The 18,489-nt window shown below is 42.1% G+C and overlaps 1 protein-coding gene across 1 annotated transcript; it reads right to left on the bottom strand.

Annotated features, from left to right (window-relative positions):
• Positions 1-479: 479 nt before the first annotated feature.
• On the bottom strand, positions 480-8,084 carry nubp1 (nucleotide binding protein 1 (MinD homolog, E. coli)). Its single transcript, XM_079177161.1, has 10 exons — positions 8,025-8,084; positions 7,059-7,163; positions 6,755-6,888; positions 6,154-6,222; positions 6,017-6,049; positions 5,814-5,904; positions 5,569-5,723; positions 3,169-3,279; positions 2,127-2,313; positions 480-1,649 (listed from the first exon to the last, which is right to left on the bottom strand). The coding sequence occupies exons 1-10, from the start codon at positions 8,053-8,055 to the stop codon at positions 1,597-1,599; spliced, it is 969 nt and encodes a 322-aa protein (XP_079033287.1). The 5' UTR covers positions 8,056-8,084; the 3' UTR covers positions 480-1,596.
• Between the last annotated feature and the right edge of the window lie 10,405 nt (positions 8,085-18,489).

The following is an 18,489-nucleotide window of genomic DNA, read 5'->3' on the forward strand; positions in this document are numbered from 1 at the left end:
TCCTTACACGGAGGAAAACATTTCAGTGCTTTAAGTCATACTTTTATAACTCAACAGAGTGCAACAATCCAAATAAAAGCGTGTGAGAAACACTCTGTGTGGCTGTTGTTGTTTTATCCATTAGCAGGATGCAGATGCAGTTTCACATGTGTTTTTTGGGTAAATTCTAGAGGAACTACCACCATTTATGGCGTACGTACACACCCACACACCCACACATGTATAACATGGTGGCAAGACTTGGCAGTAACAAACCGGTGGAACTGTGTTCACACCACGTAGACCAACACTGTCCACACAGTCAATACCAGTACGAGTGAAATATGTTGTTAAAATACTCAAAGTGCGGGTTTCAATATTAAAGAAAAGGTTATCTTAATTCATCTTTTATTTGGTGAAACAGATCAAACAAAAACAATCCTGCATTAATAGTTTAGAAACTTTGAGAGAAAAAACATTGATGGTGATTTCATGTTTGGTATTTTATTTTATAAATCAGTTAAAGGAAGTACAATACAATGCGTCTAAAACAACGGTTTATAACAAATACATCATCTAATCACAGCAAGTTAAACTGAATCAAATGTTAGCACATTTTGCCTGCAGCTTTTTTGTATGAAAACATTTTTCAAATCATGCACCATTTGGTCAGCGTCTCCAATCCAACATGAGAACGTTAAGTCGTCCCTCGTCTTCTCCCTTCTCTCTTGTGTATTCAGTGTCTGTGCTCCCGTCGTCTTTTAAGCTTTTTGTTTATTAAATCCTTTAACTGCACCAGTCGGCCTGCTGTTGCATCTGTATTTAGGTCCTTCTCCAGCACTACAAACTACAAACTACAAACCTGCTACACTGAAAGACGCGCTCCTTTAATGTGACGAACAGGGCTCTGAAGTTTGAGTAAATCCCGTCCTGCTGCTATGAACACTCACCGGAACACCTCGTGTATTAAATAAATACAGTATTTACTCCCGTTTTGCCTTAAGTTTAGTAAAAGCTTCAGTGCCCAGCTGTTGTAGGTGTAAGTGGACATCTTTAGAATGAACCAATGGGCTTTGAGAGCCACACAGAGGCTGTGTAACGCTGACAGTATTGAGAAACAGCACAACACATTGGTATTTTATCTTTTTATGTTAATTATAAGACAATAACAAAGAGGAATATCGACAGCTTTATTCTTTAAGATAAACATTTCTAACTGCCTTGTATCAATTATACTTCAGGGATTTTAAAGTATTTATCTCATCTCAAGTATAAACATGTTATATACAGAGTATCCCTCATAATTATGTTTAAGCACTTATTTGAATAAGACAACCCATCATTAGAAAGCTGCAATTATTTCTAAATATTCATCAAAAAAAGGAATAAAGTCCTTTTTCTGGATAGCCACTGCAGAATAAACCACTGTGAGGTATGCAAGCTGCTGCCTGTCGTGATTCATCATCATGTTGACAGAATCCTGACCGGCTTTGGTGAATGTTGCATTATTAACGCTATTAGTGCGTTTCTTATTCGGTAGTTAACGGTTTCTACCACACTCATATCGTGTCATCTCTCTCACTGCTCTGGTCCAACATGGCCGCCATCGGAGGGGCTTCAGGTGCCGCTCTGCTCCTCCGTCACACGGTTGGAGCAGTAGTCCTTAATACCTGGAGGAGAGAGAAGAGGAGTGTGACGAGGAGGAGAACGCTAGTTTTGATGAAGATTATACCTCTGTGTTTAAAGATCTTTGTGTGTGTGTGTGTGTGTGTGTGTGTGTGTGTGTTTGCTTTTTATTAACTGCATGCTCAATCAAAGTACATCATCCGTTACACAAACCACATTTGATTCCTCAATTATAATCCCATGCTACAAATAGTTATTAAATGTTGTTCTTTCCCTCTTCCCTTTAAGTCGACTGCTTCCCATTTGTTAAGTGATCGCTTCTTCTTTCGTTACATTTAAATCGGAATTGAGACATCAAGCAAACCATCTAGTCATCAAAAATAAGAGGGGACTTCGCTGGAACCCGTATGTGCGTCACACGTCCTTTCTACAGAACCTACGGCGTGGAGCGAGAGGAGGCCAAACGGACGTCTCAGAGGCTCGTGTGTGCGTGTTGGGTTTGTATCGCTGTAAACACTCACTCTGCACGATGTTCTGGTAGACTTTAGCAGCAGGAGAGTCGGGGACTTCAGTGAGGAAAGACTTGCCCTCGTCGCAGCTTCGAGCTATCCTCGGGTCCAGAGGAACCTTTCCTAACAGCGGCAGGTCGAGGTCCGCACACAGCCGCTCTGCGCCCCCGCTGGTGGGAGGGAAGATCTGTGACGTGTTCTGCAAAGAGACGGGACAAAGAAAAATCAAAGTTATGTTTGCGTTTTCAGATTCTATGTACGCTCTCTATACATGCTGAACTCTGGAAGGAAGTGAACAGCCAGAGTTGACTGTTCACTGAGGAGAGTCGGCGCGCTGTATTACCGCCGAGCAGAGCGACACACTGAAGTCAGCACTGCCTTCACCGTGGTAACTGTGGCCTCAAAACACTTAGGAGACATCAAAATGATGCATGACAAAAAAGGAAAACATTGGATATCTGCTGTCCAAAGTTTGTAACGCAGGTTTTAAGTTGTACCAAAGCCACAGAGGACATTGTACAACTGCTTTCACAGGCTGAGTGGTGATCTCTGCTAGAAAATAAACTATTGGAGACGTGTCACTTTAAGAGACGAGTAACTACATTAAAGAGGTCTGTAGATGCAGCATGCGTCTCTTCCTGTGGGACGAGGCAGACACACTTGAGATCGTCCTGCTGCTGCACACGGGCCGTGAGCTCTTCTGTGACTCTCTCACGGTCTTGCGTGTCAACAGAGACCTGCTTCACAACGCTAGCTTGTGTTTTGACCTGATTTAGACTGCAACGGTAGCACTTTCAAAACAATCTTCACAGCACAGAATAAAGAAGATCATAAAGCTTTAACGCTTCTTAGCAACAGCAAGCCCTAACCCGTTGGCAGTGACAGATCCGTGGTCATGTTTGTTCTACCGTGTCCTTCAACCGCCGTTTCTCTTTGCTGTGTGTGAAAAACCGCCCAGACGACTGCTGGTTTCGCCTCCATGTGTTTCCGTGTGTACGTGTGTGTGTGTCTGGTCGTCTGTTTGCAACACCGTGTGTGCACATCTGTCAGTGACCTTGCATGTGGGGCAAACGAAGCCACTCATGTTCTCCACCACTCCGATGATCGGCAGCTTGACCTTCTGACAGAACCTGATCTCCTTTCGCACATCCTGCAGCGACACCTCCTAGAAAGAGAGAGGAGCAGAAAGAGGAAGGTGAAGCGAGAGAAGACGGGGGAGAAAAATGCACTAGAGAAAGGAATGAAAACTGTTTTCACATGCGTCCCTTGAGAAAAAGCAGTTGGCACGGATAACATGGGGCAGCTTAAAATGTTCATGAGAGCAAATAAAAAGGTATCGTCTTTGAGATCAAGAGCTGGGCAGCTCGCCTATGAATGTTAAACAGAGTTTGGATAATTCCCAGCTCATGTGTGGTTAGTTTTGGTCAAGTAAGCTGGAGGAATGAGGAAGCGAATTTTACTTCTGTCTGACCTAATAAGACCTGGTGTAATTTAAGGTATGAGGAAGTGTCAGCTCAGATTAAATCTTTCACCAAGTACAGCACAATCTGGTTGATTAGGGACGCCAACACAAACATCAAACAAGCACAGTGGCTTATTGTCATTGTGAAAATATTGTGCAAGGATAACACAGTCCAAGCTGAGGGACAGCACAGTCATTGTACTGCTTTTATTGTGTTTGTATAAACTAATAACTACTTCACATGGTGGAGTATAACTTTATGCGGTGCGGTCATAGGTGTGTGTGTGGTCCCACTGGAGCATTGACTTTTTATGGGTTTATGATAAAACAGCATCCGTTGTCGGTTACCATATGACCGTGTTTTTTATTGAATAACACTATAAAAAAGAAAAGTGACAGCTGTGATGATGGCTTAATTGAAACACTGGGATTACTTTGCTGCCAATAGTTCAACTGTGACTATATGACTATTTCGCAATAACAAAATAAACTGTTCATGTGTCGTGATGAAGAGGGGGGGGGGGGGGGGGGGGGCTCTAACAGTTTGTGTCAAGGGTGAGAGGGGTCGGATACAATCTTTGTTGCCCGCCTCGGAGTCCTGGAGGAGAACACGTCTTGGAGGGACGGCAGATTGCAGCCAATCACCTTCTCAGCAGAGCGGACGACACGCTGCAGTCTGCCCTTGTCCTTATCATGTGTACTGTATCTGCAACACTGTTCCAGGTTCGGTTATCCCTACAGTACTGTTCTGTGTGCTGACGTTTAGGCTGATGAAACCCTTTGGTTAAAGGTTAGGAAAAGATACTGATAATGTGTACTAATGTTACTGTTAATGTTGCACTTAACATTTCCCAGCATTCTTTGCACAACGGAAAGACTTCACGAGAACCCAAACTAGTTTTAGCAGTGAAGAAACAAGTTCATGCTTTTGGAGACACGTGCTGTCTCTACCTGTGGGTTGAACATGTAGGTGGAGAGAGGATTGGTGACATTCACAGCAGTAATGGAAGCGAGGGGTTTTCCAGTTGAGATGAAATTAGATCTCACCCTTTACTAAAAACACAACTACCTTGCATAACGGGCTAATGAGGTCCTCCTCTCTTCTTCCTTTGTGTGCGCTGTTTGCTAAAGTTATAAAGTAAACTGCCCCTCGTTTGTCTAGAAGAATAACATTGTAACTGTGCTGGAATTATCTTTACTGTGTCACAAAAAGGCAGAGATACCAGTTTGCTCATGGTCAGTAGCAGCGACGCTGCATTCACGTGGAATCAGGCGAACCGGACGTCATGTTAGTGGACGAGAGCAGGACGGTAAAACGAGCCGAGGCGACAGAGAATACCTGCAACAATAGACGGTAGATGGTGTTGTCCAAAGTTAAGATATTTTAACTTTTTGCCGTCGTCTGCAAATTAATTTACAACCGGAAGTTACGCATCTCCCTCACCGCAGGCAGTTGTTCAAGTTTGCGATCAAATATTACGAGAGAGCTGCATTCTATATCTACATGCATCACAAGAATAATTACACAAAATCATTTTATAATATATATTTCTTTCCATGCTGCATGTTTCGTTTTGCCGTCCTCCCATTCAGTTAGACTAATGTTTTTCTCCCCCATGCTGTGCAGGAGGTGATGTCCGTCTGTCTGATTGCATGTGAATGCAGCACGAGACGATTTCATAATGCAAGGCGGCTGAGTAAAAGGTCATCACTCTCTCTTTCTGTCTGTTAATATCGTTGTGGCTATTAGTGTTACTCTCATTATTACTCTCTAGTGTTACAGAAATAACACCATCGGTTCAAATGTATTCTGGGAAATGTAGGAAACCACCAACTAAAGTACAAGTAGTCAAATCTGCAGCAGTGAACACGTAGACGATATTTGAGGGTGGAATTTCCCTTTACAGTGTAAATGCAGCTGTTGATGTGAGTTACTGCAGCCAGTCATAGGTCGTATATGCGAGCATGTGTGTGTGTGTGTGTGTGTGCTACCTGTGGTGTGGTGATGATGACTGCTCCGTCAACGTGGGTGGAGCTCAGGTACTGGACCAGCGACAGGTGTTCGTCAGAGGTGCCAGGGGGCGTGTCCACGATGAGGTAATCCAGATCCCCCCAGTCAACATCCCTCAAAAACTGCTTGATCATCCCTGATTTCAGACAAACGCCACACAGGTTATAAAGGTGGGACATTTGGAAAGAAGTTTGAGACATTTTACACACATAGAGAAGAACACTACCATTCTTCTTGGGTCCTCTCCAGATCACAGCATCATCAAGACTACTGAGCAGGAAGCCAATAGACATGACTGCCAGGTTGTCTTCCACATACTGCAGCATACAACACACACACACACACAAATATATATATTTATTAAATGTGCACATTTCTTCAACGAATGAAACATTAAAAACTAAAGTAGCGTTGTTTGAGCTGACTCACCACAGGAGACCAGCCTGAGCCACTCTGGTGAACCTGTTGCAACAGAGAACAGATCACAGCTCTGAAGCTAAAGCTAAACATGACTCTTCCATCACAGTGCGTCTGCATCGCCGGTAACATTTCTGCCCACAACTCACCTGTTCTCCCTCTAAGCCCATGATCCTCGGAATGGATGGACCACAGATATCCACATCCAGCAAGGCAACCTGAGAACAGAGACACTCTTTAGCCTCCTGGGTAGTCTGTGATGAGCTCAACCGGCCTTCCATTCCACATCAAGTCTTTGATCCTCAAAAACAGCAATGACCAGCGAGGTGTGTGGTTTACAGAAAGCCGTTTACACGAGTCTTCAACACGCTGCAACTACGTTATCATAAATACAACGATGAGTCACTGACACGCTGCGCTGCAGTTAGGAGCAGGTTGAGCTGAAATAGAACTTTAAGGGGTTTAAAATGCATCTGAATACTAAGCTGGACGTATCGCTGTGTTAAAGACGAGCCAGAATACAGATAAACAGCAGCTAATCTAGTCACATGATGAAGTTACCTTTACGGTAAACCGTGTGATTTAGTTGTATTTATTTTGTAATCATTCAGCCCGAATGGAAATTGCTTTCTGTCCTTATACTGAACTTTATGACCGTACACTTCTGTTAACCATGTCAGCAGTGACCTCTAGAGGCGTTTAGTTCATTTCCACAAGAAACAGAAAGATAGATGAAAATGAAACTCGTACCTCCTTCGTGCTGTCACTTGCCAGAGCGTGAGCCAGGTGAGCGCTGAAGGTGCTCTTCCCCACCCCTCCTTTTCCAGACAGCACAAGGATCTTGTGTTTGACTGTCGACATCTTCGCTCCGATCTCCGCTATGGCTGGAGGAGAGACACGGGACGGGGAAGACTCTCAAAAAGACAGCTCACTGAAATGTGGGTTGTTTTAAAGCGGCTACATTTTTCCTGTTCAATTGAAATCAACTCAATAATCCCAAATGTATTTGTTGAACTGTAAACGAATGATCATAGTGATGTGGTAACAGTCTTACCCGGATCGGGGGCCTTGGTGGCTCCAGAAGCACATATTTTCTGGTTGGGACAGCCCTGACATGACGAGGACTGTCCTGCCTCCTCACTTTGTGTTCCCGGGCAGTCTGAAAGGATCGAACACAGACCGGGTATCATCAGTCGGTTGCTTTTATTAGATCATCCTAAACTCATCAGAACCCAACACGTGTTCTGGTTCTGGTGGCTGAAGTCAAACTCAAGTCTATCGCTGAACTATATATACATATATATCTTTCAACCCCACCGCCTGCTGGTTCTTCTGTATTCTAGTAGAGATGCCAGAGTTTCCAAACATAATAAAGATGTCATGGTACATTTAGTGTAAACGTACATAAATGTCACACACTCTGGGATAAAGAATTTATCATTTCTTACACATTAGCTCTTCAGTGTAATAAGCTACTGCAGAACAATATGGTTAAAGTGTGTTATTATCAGTCAATAACAGAAGCTGCAGTCATTCTCCTCTGGGTCACAATGACTCAGCAACATTTCAGAGAGTGGTGTGGCAGTTTATTAAACAAAGAAGAAGCCCCGTGTGAGTTATATTGTTGTTCAGGCAAACACGACCGATGTCGGCTCCGACATTTAGCCGCTAACGTTTATCTAGCTACTGTGTCTGAATGCGTCACGTTAGGAAAAAGACTTTAGCAAGTGCGTCATTGAACTTCATAACTCCACAAGAGATTTCTGTTTTGTTTTATAGTACAGTCCATATGAATATTTAATATTTAATATTTTAGCTAACAGATACCCTGAAAGAAGACGTTTAGCTAGTGTTGCCAACAGTAACAGAGAGATTAACAGCAACAGGGATGAGATTAACAGCAACACTGAGACGTTTGTTTGAAACACAACACAACCCGACAGTTAACGGCAATATTACAAATTACGAATCAACTTCACTGACTAAAAGTACCAAACAAAAATTAAGTTTAAAGACTCACGCTCAGGTGCATTATCCGGTACGTCTTCCATTGCTACACGAGTGTCCGTCGCTTAAAGTCTTCCCCCTTCTAAGGTTCCGCATGCGCACGGCTTCGATCCGATCGCGTAGTAAAAAAAGAAGTAAAATTGCAACAGAATACAGGAAACAGAACACATCACTCATATCTCAGAGTCATATAAATGCTAAAAGAATGGTGATACGATTATTCTTAAGGTTTAGTATTTAACTACCTTTATCATGAAACAAGTTGGTGAATAACAGAAACAGTACATTAATTGACTTTAACCTACATTTACATGGTCATACCTTGGAAGTTCCCGGGCAGACAAAACACACAACAGTCAGAATTTCATAGTAATTCATCAAACCGTAGCTGTCTTATTTAAAGAGCTGCCATAGTGGTGTACCGAACAAGATCGCTGTAGGACTGACTACATGTAATCTATCTATTGACCAGGGATGCTAAACCATAAGCACATTGTCTGCTTTACACTAAAATTCCACTTTTTGAAAAATAACTACACACATCTAGTGACATCAGAGACAAACTGAAATACCACTCCCAGTTATCAATCACCTGCACACCAAATGAACATGTGAAAACACCTGTAGCCAATTACATCACTTAGAAATCAGAGCTTAGGATTCAGGTTTGATCTATGGTGTGCACAGTAACTGATTAGAAGAATGTTGTTTCAGCAAATGCACTAAATTCTAACCTGAATTAGCGCAGCCAGTTTATTTATTGTCTGAAAACCAGTGTGATTACTTGAGCTGAAGGTAACTGTGTCCACTAGGTTGTACTGTTGTTTAGATTGAGCAAAAGTTACAGCCATACACTTTCCCACACATTCAGGAGAGGAAGGAAACACAGAGAGAGAGAGAGAGAGAGAGAGAGAGAGAGAGAGAGAGAGAGAGAGAGAGAGAGAGAGAGATTTTCTTTAAGTTTAATACAACTTTGAGTTAAAGATACTGAAATGAATACATCTGAACTGATTCCTGATAATGTACAGTATGATTTCATTTTTTCGGGCAAGCTTTGCCCGAAAAAATGTACACGACACACACACAGACACACACACACACACGCACAGACACACACACACACACACACACACAGACACACACACACACACACGCACGCACATACGCACACACACACGCAAACACCCTTTAGTGTTAGTACCCTTTACAAGCACTTTATGGCCCTCCTGAATCTCTGAACTGCTCACATTTATTACGTGTTACATGGTAATTATGTACAGAGCAGCTTAAAAAATGGTGCTTGATTATAACACGTGTCTTTGTAGGCCACAGTTGTTTCTGTTCAAACACATTTAAACTTTGTCACCAAGCTGTTTCATTGGCTCACTGGCCTTATGGGAAAGGGTGATTGGTCGACATACATCATTTGTCTGGCTTTGCAATTGAAGAACAAGGAGAAGTGTTAGGTGTGTGTGTGTTTTCATGCCTTCCCCTCCCCCAATTGTTTGCCCTGTCAAGAGTGTGTAATGTGATATTTTCTTTGTGTTGGACCATCTGTCATTAACTGAGAAACGTATTCAGGCAAACCTTTCACAAGCTGTATTCACTGCTTTCACAGTAGTATATGATAGTCTTTCAACCAACAGTTGGGCAGAACACTGTGTATTAAAGTGAGATCTTTTTGTGTCATCTGGGCACAGATTTGTGTTAGACTGCATTTCATCCACGAATAAAGGAAAACTGGAATGTGATTTCAAAGATTGTAAATGACATTACAGGTTTTTTGGCCATTACTTACACAGAATTTGACTCATTTTATCAAAACTCAACAGAGGCCAAATAAGACACAACACTTGTAGATAGACATCTCACTGCACTCAAAACCTCACAACCCATTTTCAAAATGGAATTATTGCAACAGAATAATACACGCATGCACCATTTGAATTACTCTTTCAAAGCAGCAACAACACACTGATTTACATTATACAAACCATTGCTGTCTTTAGTACTTTGTCTGCTAAGCAATGGAGAGATAGGGACGGACACAAAGAGAAGGGTGCAGCACAGAGAGACATGGGTGTCATTAAGTGTGCAATTGATCCTTCGAGGCAGAGAAAGACAACAGTGCAGCTCGAGACTTGGAAGAATGGTTTGTGAAATTGCTGTGATATCCTTCCTCTTTCCACTTCACTTGTCCTTCCATGCCTCTCCACACCCTTTAATGGAAACGCTGAAAAGGTTTTTAGTTCCTTGAATAGAGAGACAAGCTGACATTACCCCGTGCACAGTGCTCTGCTAAACCTCTAGACAGGGAGAAAACAAACTTTATTGGACACTTTCATCCATATGAGATCATGCATATTTAATGGGACATACTACTTTGTCATAACACCTCTGACCCTCTCATATATCCGCTATACGCAGAGAATTGTGGATCAGAATAGCCAGTAAAGCGTGCTGGCTTGCATACTGCGAAAGGTTGTCTTCCATCCCGGTATTTCTGTCACACAGTATGGGTACGGGTATTGGAACGTGCAGAAAGACTCTTTTCAAACTAAAGTGTGTTTGAAATGTGTCTAACCTGAGTGGAGAGTGCAGTGTAAACACATGGCGACCCTGAAGGAAGGAGATCAGTGTTGACACTAAACTGTGTGTGTATTCGCTTTCTTGCTGAGAGATAGATGAGATACCACCATCTAATGTCTGTATGGTAAATATAAAGATACCAGCAGCTTAGCTTAGCATATAGAGTGGACCCGGAGGGAAACAGCTGGCCTGGCTCCGTCCAAAGGTAAACAAATCCACTTACCAACACCACTGAAAGTCACTGATTGACATGTTACATCTTGTTTGTCTAATCCGTTCAAAAAAATGCATGCTAGCATTTGCTTATTAGCACGAAGTACAAAGTACAGCTAAGGCTGATTGGAATGTCAATATTCTTTGCAGGTATTCATTCAGAAACCCAAATATTGGACAAATTAAAATGTACCTGATGATGACACAAGATGAAAAGCTAAGAACTCATCAAAGTGATTACGATTCACCCTGAGGGGGAACATGACGAGTCTGAACAGAATTTCAATCGGTTCAATAGTTGTTCAGACATTTCACTCATAACCACAAATCTGAACCTCATGGTGGCGCTAGAGAAAAGGTCAGGGGATGACCAGAGTCAGTAGGATTCATCCTCCAGGGACCATGAATGTCTGTCGAAAAATTCATAGAAATCTGTTCAATAGTTATTGAGATATTTTAGCCACAGTAATCGCCCGTCACTAGAGTCATGTATGTGTATAAATTAGAACATTTGTTCTCTGTAATAAAACAAGAGCTCTTGGACGAATTGTTAATCTTAATTAGTTTAAACATTTGAAACATTTTGTGAGTTCTGTGCGAGTGCATGCAGTTCATTTGAGCGATGACATCATCTGTCAGTTTCACACCCACCCACCCTCACACACACACACACACACACACACACACACACACACACACACACACACACACACACACACACACACACACATTAGACTAGATAGTCCATCATGAAGTCACGCACATTCTGACGAATCAGCAAGTGGTTTACGCACACACAACCCCGCACTTCTATCTTTGTGAGGACACTCATTGGATCTCCTAGCGCCTTACCCTAACGTTAACTATCACAACTTAATGCCTGACCCCAACCGTTACCTGAACCTAAACCTAATTCGTCACAACCCTGAAACAGGCCTTTGAATGCCAAAATGTCCTCACTTTCCAAAAAGGTCCTCACACTAAAGGTCTAAAACTCATATTGGTCCTCACAAAGATAGCAGTACAAGTACCCCCACACACATGCACACACACTAATAGACTCAGGTCAGACTTGGGGCACAGAGTTACTCAGCAGTAAAGTTAAGCCTTGGCTGCACAAACAGTCATCACACTGGGAACAAGGCCACATACACACACACACTCCATGCAGCCTTAACATAACTCACACTTATTCTATGAGGATTAACAGAGGAAGTTTTGTGTGTGTTCGGTTGAAAGCCTGTGCAACGGTTGATATGTCACACAAGAGGAAACAGGAAGTGAGTCGTTTATGGAAAAAATATCTGGTAATCAGGTTACAGAAGTACACAAGGAAACAAAGAGTTTTTGGATTCAGAAAGAACCAAGAAAAATGATTCAGTTGTTTCAGCAAACAACCCCAAAACAACATTTGTTTGTGACAAAGCACTCTGGTAATTATGAGTTTTGTCCGTCTAGACTCTAGAGCCTTAAATTTCACAAGAGACAGTCAGGGTGGACGATCGGGACAAAAAAACGTTGGACTGTAACATAGACCATGAATTGTTCCTTAATAACCCAAACAACAATCTCCTGGCCCTGACCAAATTTGTTTTGCTCCTTATTATGCGCAAAACAACTTATATACAGTCTCATTCTGGAGGACGATAGCCCCTTTGCTAAATCTCGCCCTCGAACGCAGACTAGCATCGGTCTGCTCCATAGACTGTCATGCCATCGTTTCAGATTTTAAGGCTGGTTTGTGGATTTAGAGCATGTCACGGTCAAACGTTAATTGCGATACTCGTTACCCGGAGATGTTGGAAGGTTTCTAAAACCTGTGGCGCTAACATTAGCAGAGTACGCTAGCACATCATTAACATATATATATACAGATATATCCTTCAATTCCTTCATTGTGTTTTTATATTTTTAATCGATATTATTTATGCAGTGAGTGCAGTTAATGACAGTGTGGGCTCCGTGGTAGCATTGACAGCTTGACGGAGTAGCAGCAGGGGGCGGTGCTTACCTAACGGTCAATTGCAAACAGTGTCTTTTTTGTTTAATTTGGAGGACGTGTTAGGCTGAGATCTCCACTGCAGAAACCCTGCTGTGCCAACACAGTGGTCTCATTGAAATGAGTGAGAGACTCAGGGTGGCCTGGTGGTTACAGAGTCTCAGAAGCAGGATGACAGAATGCACCAGGTTCAGTTCTTTAAACAACCACTTTTGTTTGGTTTGGGATCCTCCTCCATCGTTCTCCTGCCTCTGATCCTTCCCTCTCTCTTCCATTCTTCTATTTCCTCCCTCTCTTATGAAATTCTCAGCTGCTACGGTCACGTCGGGTCATCCCCTCGGAGACTATTTTAACTGCACCTTGTTGGCCAACACTGAGTGTGACTGCAGAGAGTGCCAAAGATCTTGACATTAGTGTTTGAAATTTAAGGAAATAAACTGCAAGCAGTTTCACCTGCTTTTTAAAGAGACCTTTAAAGTTCCCTTTTCACCTCAGACACAGGAATGTTTGTTGCACAGTCCACACCCAACGACAATGCAAAGTAACACACACCCACACTCATTAAACATGCTATGACTACGCAAAATCATTGCTCACCATCATGAGGCACACATTGTGTACATGCGTGCATTTTTGTTCATGCTTTTGTGTGTGGACACTCCCTGAGTGATAACGCATGCAAATCTCTGCTAGTCACTCATCCATTATCCTACTTAAGATTGTTTGTTTTATTGATGATTCTTCAGAGAAATAGACAGACTTCTCACGATGCACACAGACAAAGAAGTGATATATTTCTGGATTTGCTTGAAAAAAGTAAAGCCACATATCAGGCACTGAGAGGAGACTACTTTCAACTAAAATGCATAGTGTCCTGACATTATGATCACAGATGATGAAATGCTAAGAAAAAACATTATTTACAATTTTCTCCTAATTTGCAAAGACTGTACTGATGTTCTCACACCTCTGGAAAGAGTAGGACATGATTCCTCACCAGCTTCCCACACACTGCAGCCCACAAGATCCACATTTAAAATGTTTTGGTCCTTGGCAGTTTCTTGGTTTTGTTTTTGTTATTTGTGTTTTAATGTCATTACAAATGAATATATCAAATATAAATGAACGCCCTGTATGTAACATGGAAAATAATTTCTGAAAATTGCTATATGTCGTATCTTTCAAGATACTGTGCAATAGAATATGTGCACACACACATGCTATCCACATGGAATTTCAGATATTTCTTGCAGTTATTCTGGTCAGGCTGCAGCCAAAAGAATCCCAGACATCGACTCTATCTTCGTGCCTCCATCCCCCAGCCTCCATCACACCATCCCACAACTCAAACCCCTGATCACATACACCACCCGCTCTTATGACCAAACTAAATTAATAAATAGCTAATAATAAACTAATAATTGTAAGTAAATACAACCTTCACTCCAAAGAAACTAAGCTACCTACTTATGTAGGTGCTATTTGGCCAAAATCTCCAAAATAAAGGTAATATTTCAATAATGATTTCTATATATAATATGTTTTCTGTCTGTTCTGTCTGTACATGGTATGTACGATTCCACTTAAAGATCCTAAATGATCATATTGAATAATCGCCCAGCCCCAGGTTGATGAATGATGTTTTGAAGTATAGTTTAAACGTCGTGTCGGTGTGTGTGAACGTGAGATGTCGGCGTGTTTTTGTGGGGATATTATCCTTACTTGACGTTTGGCACTGCCAAAACCTTCCCACTTCAAACAGCCTCTATCACAGTGGCTGAAGGCAAGAGAGCGTATATGTGTGAACAAACACACACACACACAGTCTGAAGGGGTCAGAGGTCGTCAGAGAGGGGAGGTTGGGTGTTGGACTGATGGGTGGCCGGGCGGTGTCCCCTGCTCTCTCTCTCAGCTGTCCCGACTCGCTGCCTGAGCGGAATAACACCAGAATAACCGTCGTTATCTCTCCGCCCGTGTGTGTGTCTGAACTGACAGTTGGCGGGCAGTTGTGATGACAATGAAAATATCTTTGTTCCGAGGAAGGGAGGCCAGTCGTGCGTGCCCTCGACTGTCAAAGTATTTATGTAAAGGAAGGAAGATTAGCAATCAGCCTATTTCTGGTAACGCAGACTTAGATAGAAGTGTTTTCCTCTTCATTCAACTGGAGAAAAAGTTGCATTTCCTACCATAGAAATAAAAATGTTCGCCGCAAGTGATCGAACCACAATTACTCTGACGTCAAGAAATACACACAATCACAAACAGGCAAGTAAGGCTATTTATTCTGAAATGAAGTACTGTATTCAATCTCAATCGACATTATGCAGATGTGACTTGACACTGTATGTTTGGGAACATGTTTAAATCAGGAAAATATGGAGATTTATTCAGCTATCAATTACGACTGCTCAAACTTTTGAAGTGCAGCAGAATAAAAGCTGTTTGCATTTCTGGAACAGAAATATCATTTTCAGCTGTCTGTTGCATTGTAACTATAATCCTTTATTTAACAGATGCTTTTCCATCGCAATGTACTCATTTGTGGACCAGTTTGATTGATGAAATGCTCGATCATAAAACAGGAATAATGGAAAAGAATAATGGAAATTGGTGGTGGTTACCAATCATACCGTAATCATAAAATATGTGGTTTTGACAGATTAGATGATTAAACAGTGAGTCTACACAGGGCTGAATCTGTGCATGTGTTATTTGTAGGTGTGTCTGTGTTTGTGTGTTCATCAGCTGAGAGAGAAAGTGCTGATAAACTACGATGTGTAAACTACAGATCCTTGATGGACGCCTTCTTATCAGTGCAGTACTTGTGCCAGAGGTCATTTCCTTGTTGATTTGTGGGCTTTGGGAGGCTCTGCCCTCTTTGTTTGTTTGTGTGTGTGTGTTTAAAAGGGACAAACCCTGACCTAAATCTTAAAGTTCTCTACCAGTTTGATTTTCTTTCTCCATTTTCAATTTGCAGTTAAAAATCCAATCTGCTTCTAATGGCTCCTTCTGTGTCCAGCATTGTCTCATGTGGCCAGGCGCTTAAGCAAATGAATGAAAAGCTGGGGATGCAAATGCAATGGAAAGTAGCATGTGTTTGAATGACTGTGTGTGATCTTTTATCTTTACTACACTATGGTCTGGTTACACACACACACACAGACACACAGACACACACACACACACGGTTGACCGGGGTGGGGGATGGAGAAACGGAAGGTGGAAGCAAAACTGTGCAGCTGCTGAATGTAGTGCTTCTTTGTGTTTGCTCCTTGCAACCTTGTGTCTCCCCCCAGGCTGTCAACTTAGTTAAATAAGTTATGTAATGTCCTTTCTTTTTGTTTCTCATTTTTAGATGATAGTTTTGACCACTGGAAAAGCAGATTTGTGAGGCTGTGGCTAGTTTAGTCTTTAATATCTGCACTTTTAGTTGTTGCATTTATATTTTGCATTGCTGTGCTTTAGTTCTTATATTTTGGGTCATTTCTACTGTGTGCAAAGGCAAACGAATCCTTCCTCTCTTTAAGGTGCCGCTGTCACAGCGAACTTCTCCTCGGATCATTACATTTGAAAATGTGTCTAAATTGTTGTCCTGTGCAGGGAAAACCACACCTTTTGAAGCTCTTACTTGACTGCATGTGACAAACCTCGCGGGCACTGTGCTGATTTTCAGCTGAGCGCTGATGGCTCTCGATGTATTTACGGTCCTCCATAAAACCAGTATTTTAAACTCATGCAGCTGTCTGACAACATCAACAGAAACAAAAGTTGCCCGGGCGATGCCTCTCTTTTGTGTTTTGTATGTCCATTTGCAATAATACACAACTTTCATCAAACTATAGTTGCGTTGAAAGTTACGGAAACGATTAGAAAATGTCCAAAGAATGTAAACAGTTTTCATATTTGTGTGTGTCGGTGTGAACACTGCCTGAGTCTCTCCCCCTCCTGCTGCCAGTGGAGAGGAAGGGAGGGAGGGAGGAGAGAGGTGTAGACAGCATTGTCCCACAATCACTTCTTTCAAACTTCTGTCACTGTCTCCTTTCTTTTTTTGTTTTTGCTCTGTATAATTTTGTACACCTTTGTTTTTTCCACTCCAGTAATATTGCTCCTCCACTATCTTCTCATGTCTTTGTGCCATTCTTTTCCTGTGTTGTTCAATCTGCCTCCTGCTGATTGCCTACAGTTGCAGGCCTGTACAGAGCGAGCATGGACACACAGACACACACACACACACACACACACACACACACACACACACACACACACACACACACACACACACACACACACACACACACACACACACACACATCCATGCTGTGAGAAACAGGAACAGGGGAGGTGGGGGTTTGCATCCTGTCTGGCTGTAGATCTCTGTGTGTGTTTCTTTTTTCTGTGTGTGTGTGTGTGTGTGTGTGTGTGTGTGTGTGTGTGTGTGTGTGTGTGTGTGTGTGTGTGTCTGGCATGCATCCAGGTAGTAAAAGTGCCGGGCAAGGAGAGGATTTTAGTTCCAATGGTCACACAGGAGACACTAGCTGAACTTCATTTTGAAGGAGTTTCATGTTATAGTCAAAACAAAAAAATCTTAATTGCTTAAAATGTTTAAATATATGTTTTTAAATTCCGAAGTTCACCTTTTCACCGACTATTGAATCAGATTGGTTGCATGCTTGCTGCACTGCTGCTCTACACAGGATGTCACTGCAGGAGGAACTGTGAAAACTAAACAGTGCAGATCATGAAGGAGGAAGAGTTAGAGGAGTCCCACTTTGTGCTGCTATCACAGTCACAGCTGAGTCACAGACCACTGCAAGTTTGAGCAATCAACAAACTCTTTGATACACTTATTGTGTTTGGGGTTTCCTTGACCACACAAGTTGTGACGCTGTGCATCACAGAGCTATTCGATTCTTCTTCGGAGTTCACAAATCTATTTCTGTTTTGTCCACTACTGGTGATATGGGTTGGGATCTCCAAACATCAGACATGAGTGTCAAATGCTTCGACTTTGGAATGGACACGTGAAGATGTCTGATCAGAGACTAACTAAAGAGGTATTTCATTGGGACATTTTACATGGCCGTCCCTGGGCTAAGGGTTTGAAATCTCTGTTTTTGATATGAACGATTTGTCATTCGTTTTCCAGAACAGATGACTTTGTGATATTCAGGAGATTAGGATCAAACTGTATCTCATGCGTAGAGAAAAATGGTCTGTTTATAGATGGTGTAAACAAAAGTTTACGAACGTATTGTCTCATAAAGAATAGCTATAGTGCAGAACTTTAAGTATAACTTAAACAAAAGACAATGATCCCTATGTGCACAGCTCAGGGACATTCCCATCAGCTCCAGAGACTGTACGGTTAATTCCACTCCAGAGGACCGAATCCGTTTGCTGTTATTAAGAATGAGGAGAATTGAGAATGTTGTTTTTCTGTCTCATCTACGAGGACATAAGGGATGTACTCTTTAGTAAAATGACTTCCATTTACGTTGATTTCACAGTAAAGGAACCTTTTTTATAACAGATTTTATTTGCAAGGCCTGGGAGGGAAGGCAGCTTTAGGATCGAGCGGTAAAGTCACCTGTCATAGTGTAATTCAGTGAAACCTAATGAAATGTACGTCCACTGCAGCTGTGTTTTTGGTGTCTTATGAACCCATGAGGGTTGGGCA

The sequence above is a fragment of the Pholis gunnellus genome (genome assembly GCF_910591455.1).
Source record: "Pholis gunnellus genome assembly, chromosome: 17".
Taxonomy (NCBI): Eukaryota; Metazoa; Chordata; class Actinopteri; order Perciformes; family Pholidae; genus Pholis; species Pholis gunnellus.

Bases quoted from the DNA above. Each gene is read 5' to 3' on its own strand.
- nubp1 (XM_079177161.1), bottom strand. From the start codon at position 8,055: ATGGAAGACGTACCGGATAATGCACCTGAGC. The intron at 7,164-8,024 runs GTGAGTCTTTAA...CGATCCTTTCAG, and splicing joins ACCGGATAATGCACCTGAGC to ACTGCCCGGGAACACAAAGT. The intron at 5,724-5,813 runs GTAGTGTTCTTC...GTCTGAAATCAG, and splicing joins GAGAGGACCCAAGAAGAATG to GGATGATCAAGCAGTTTTTG.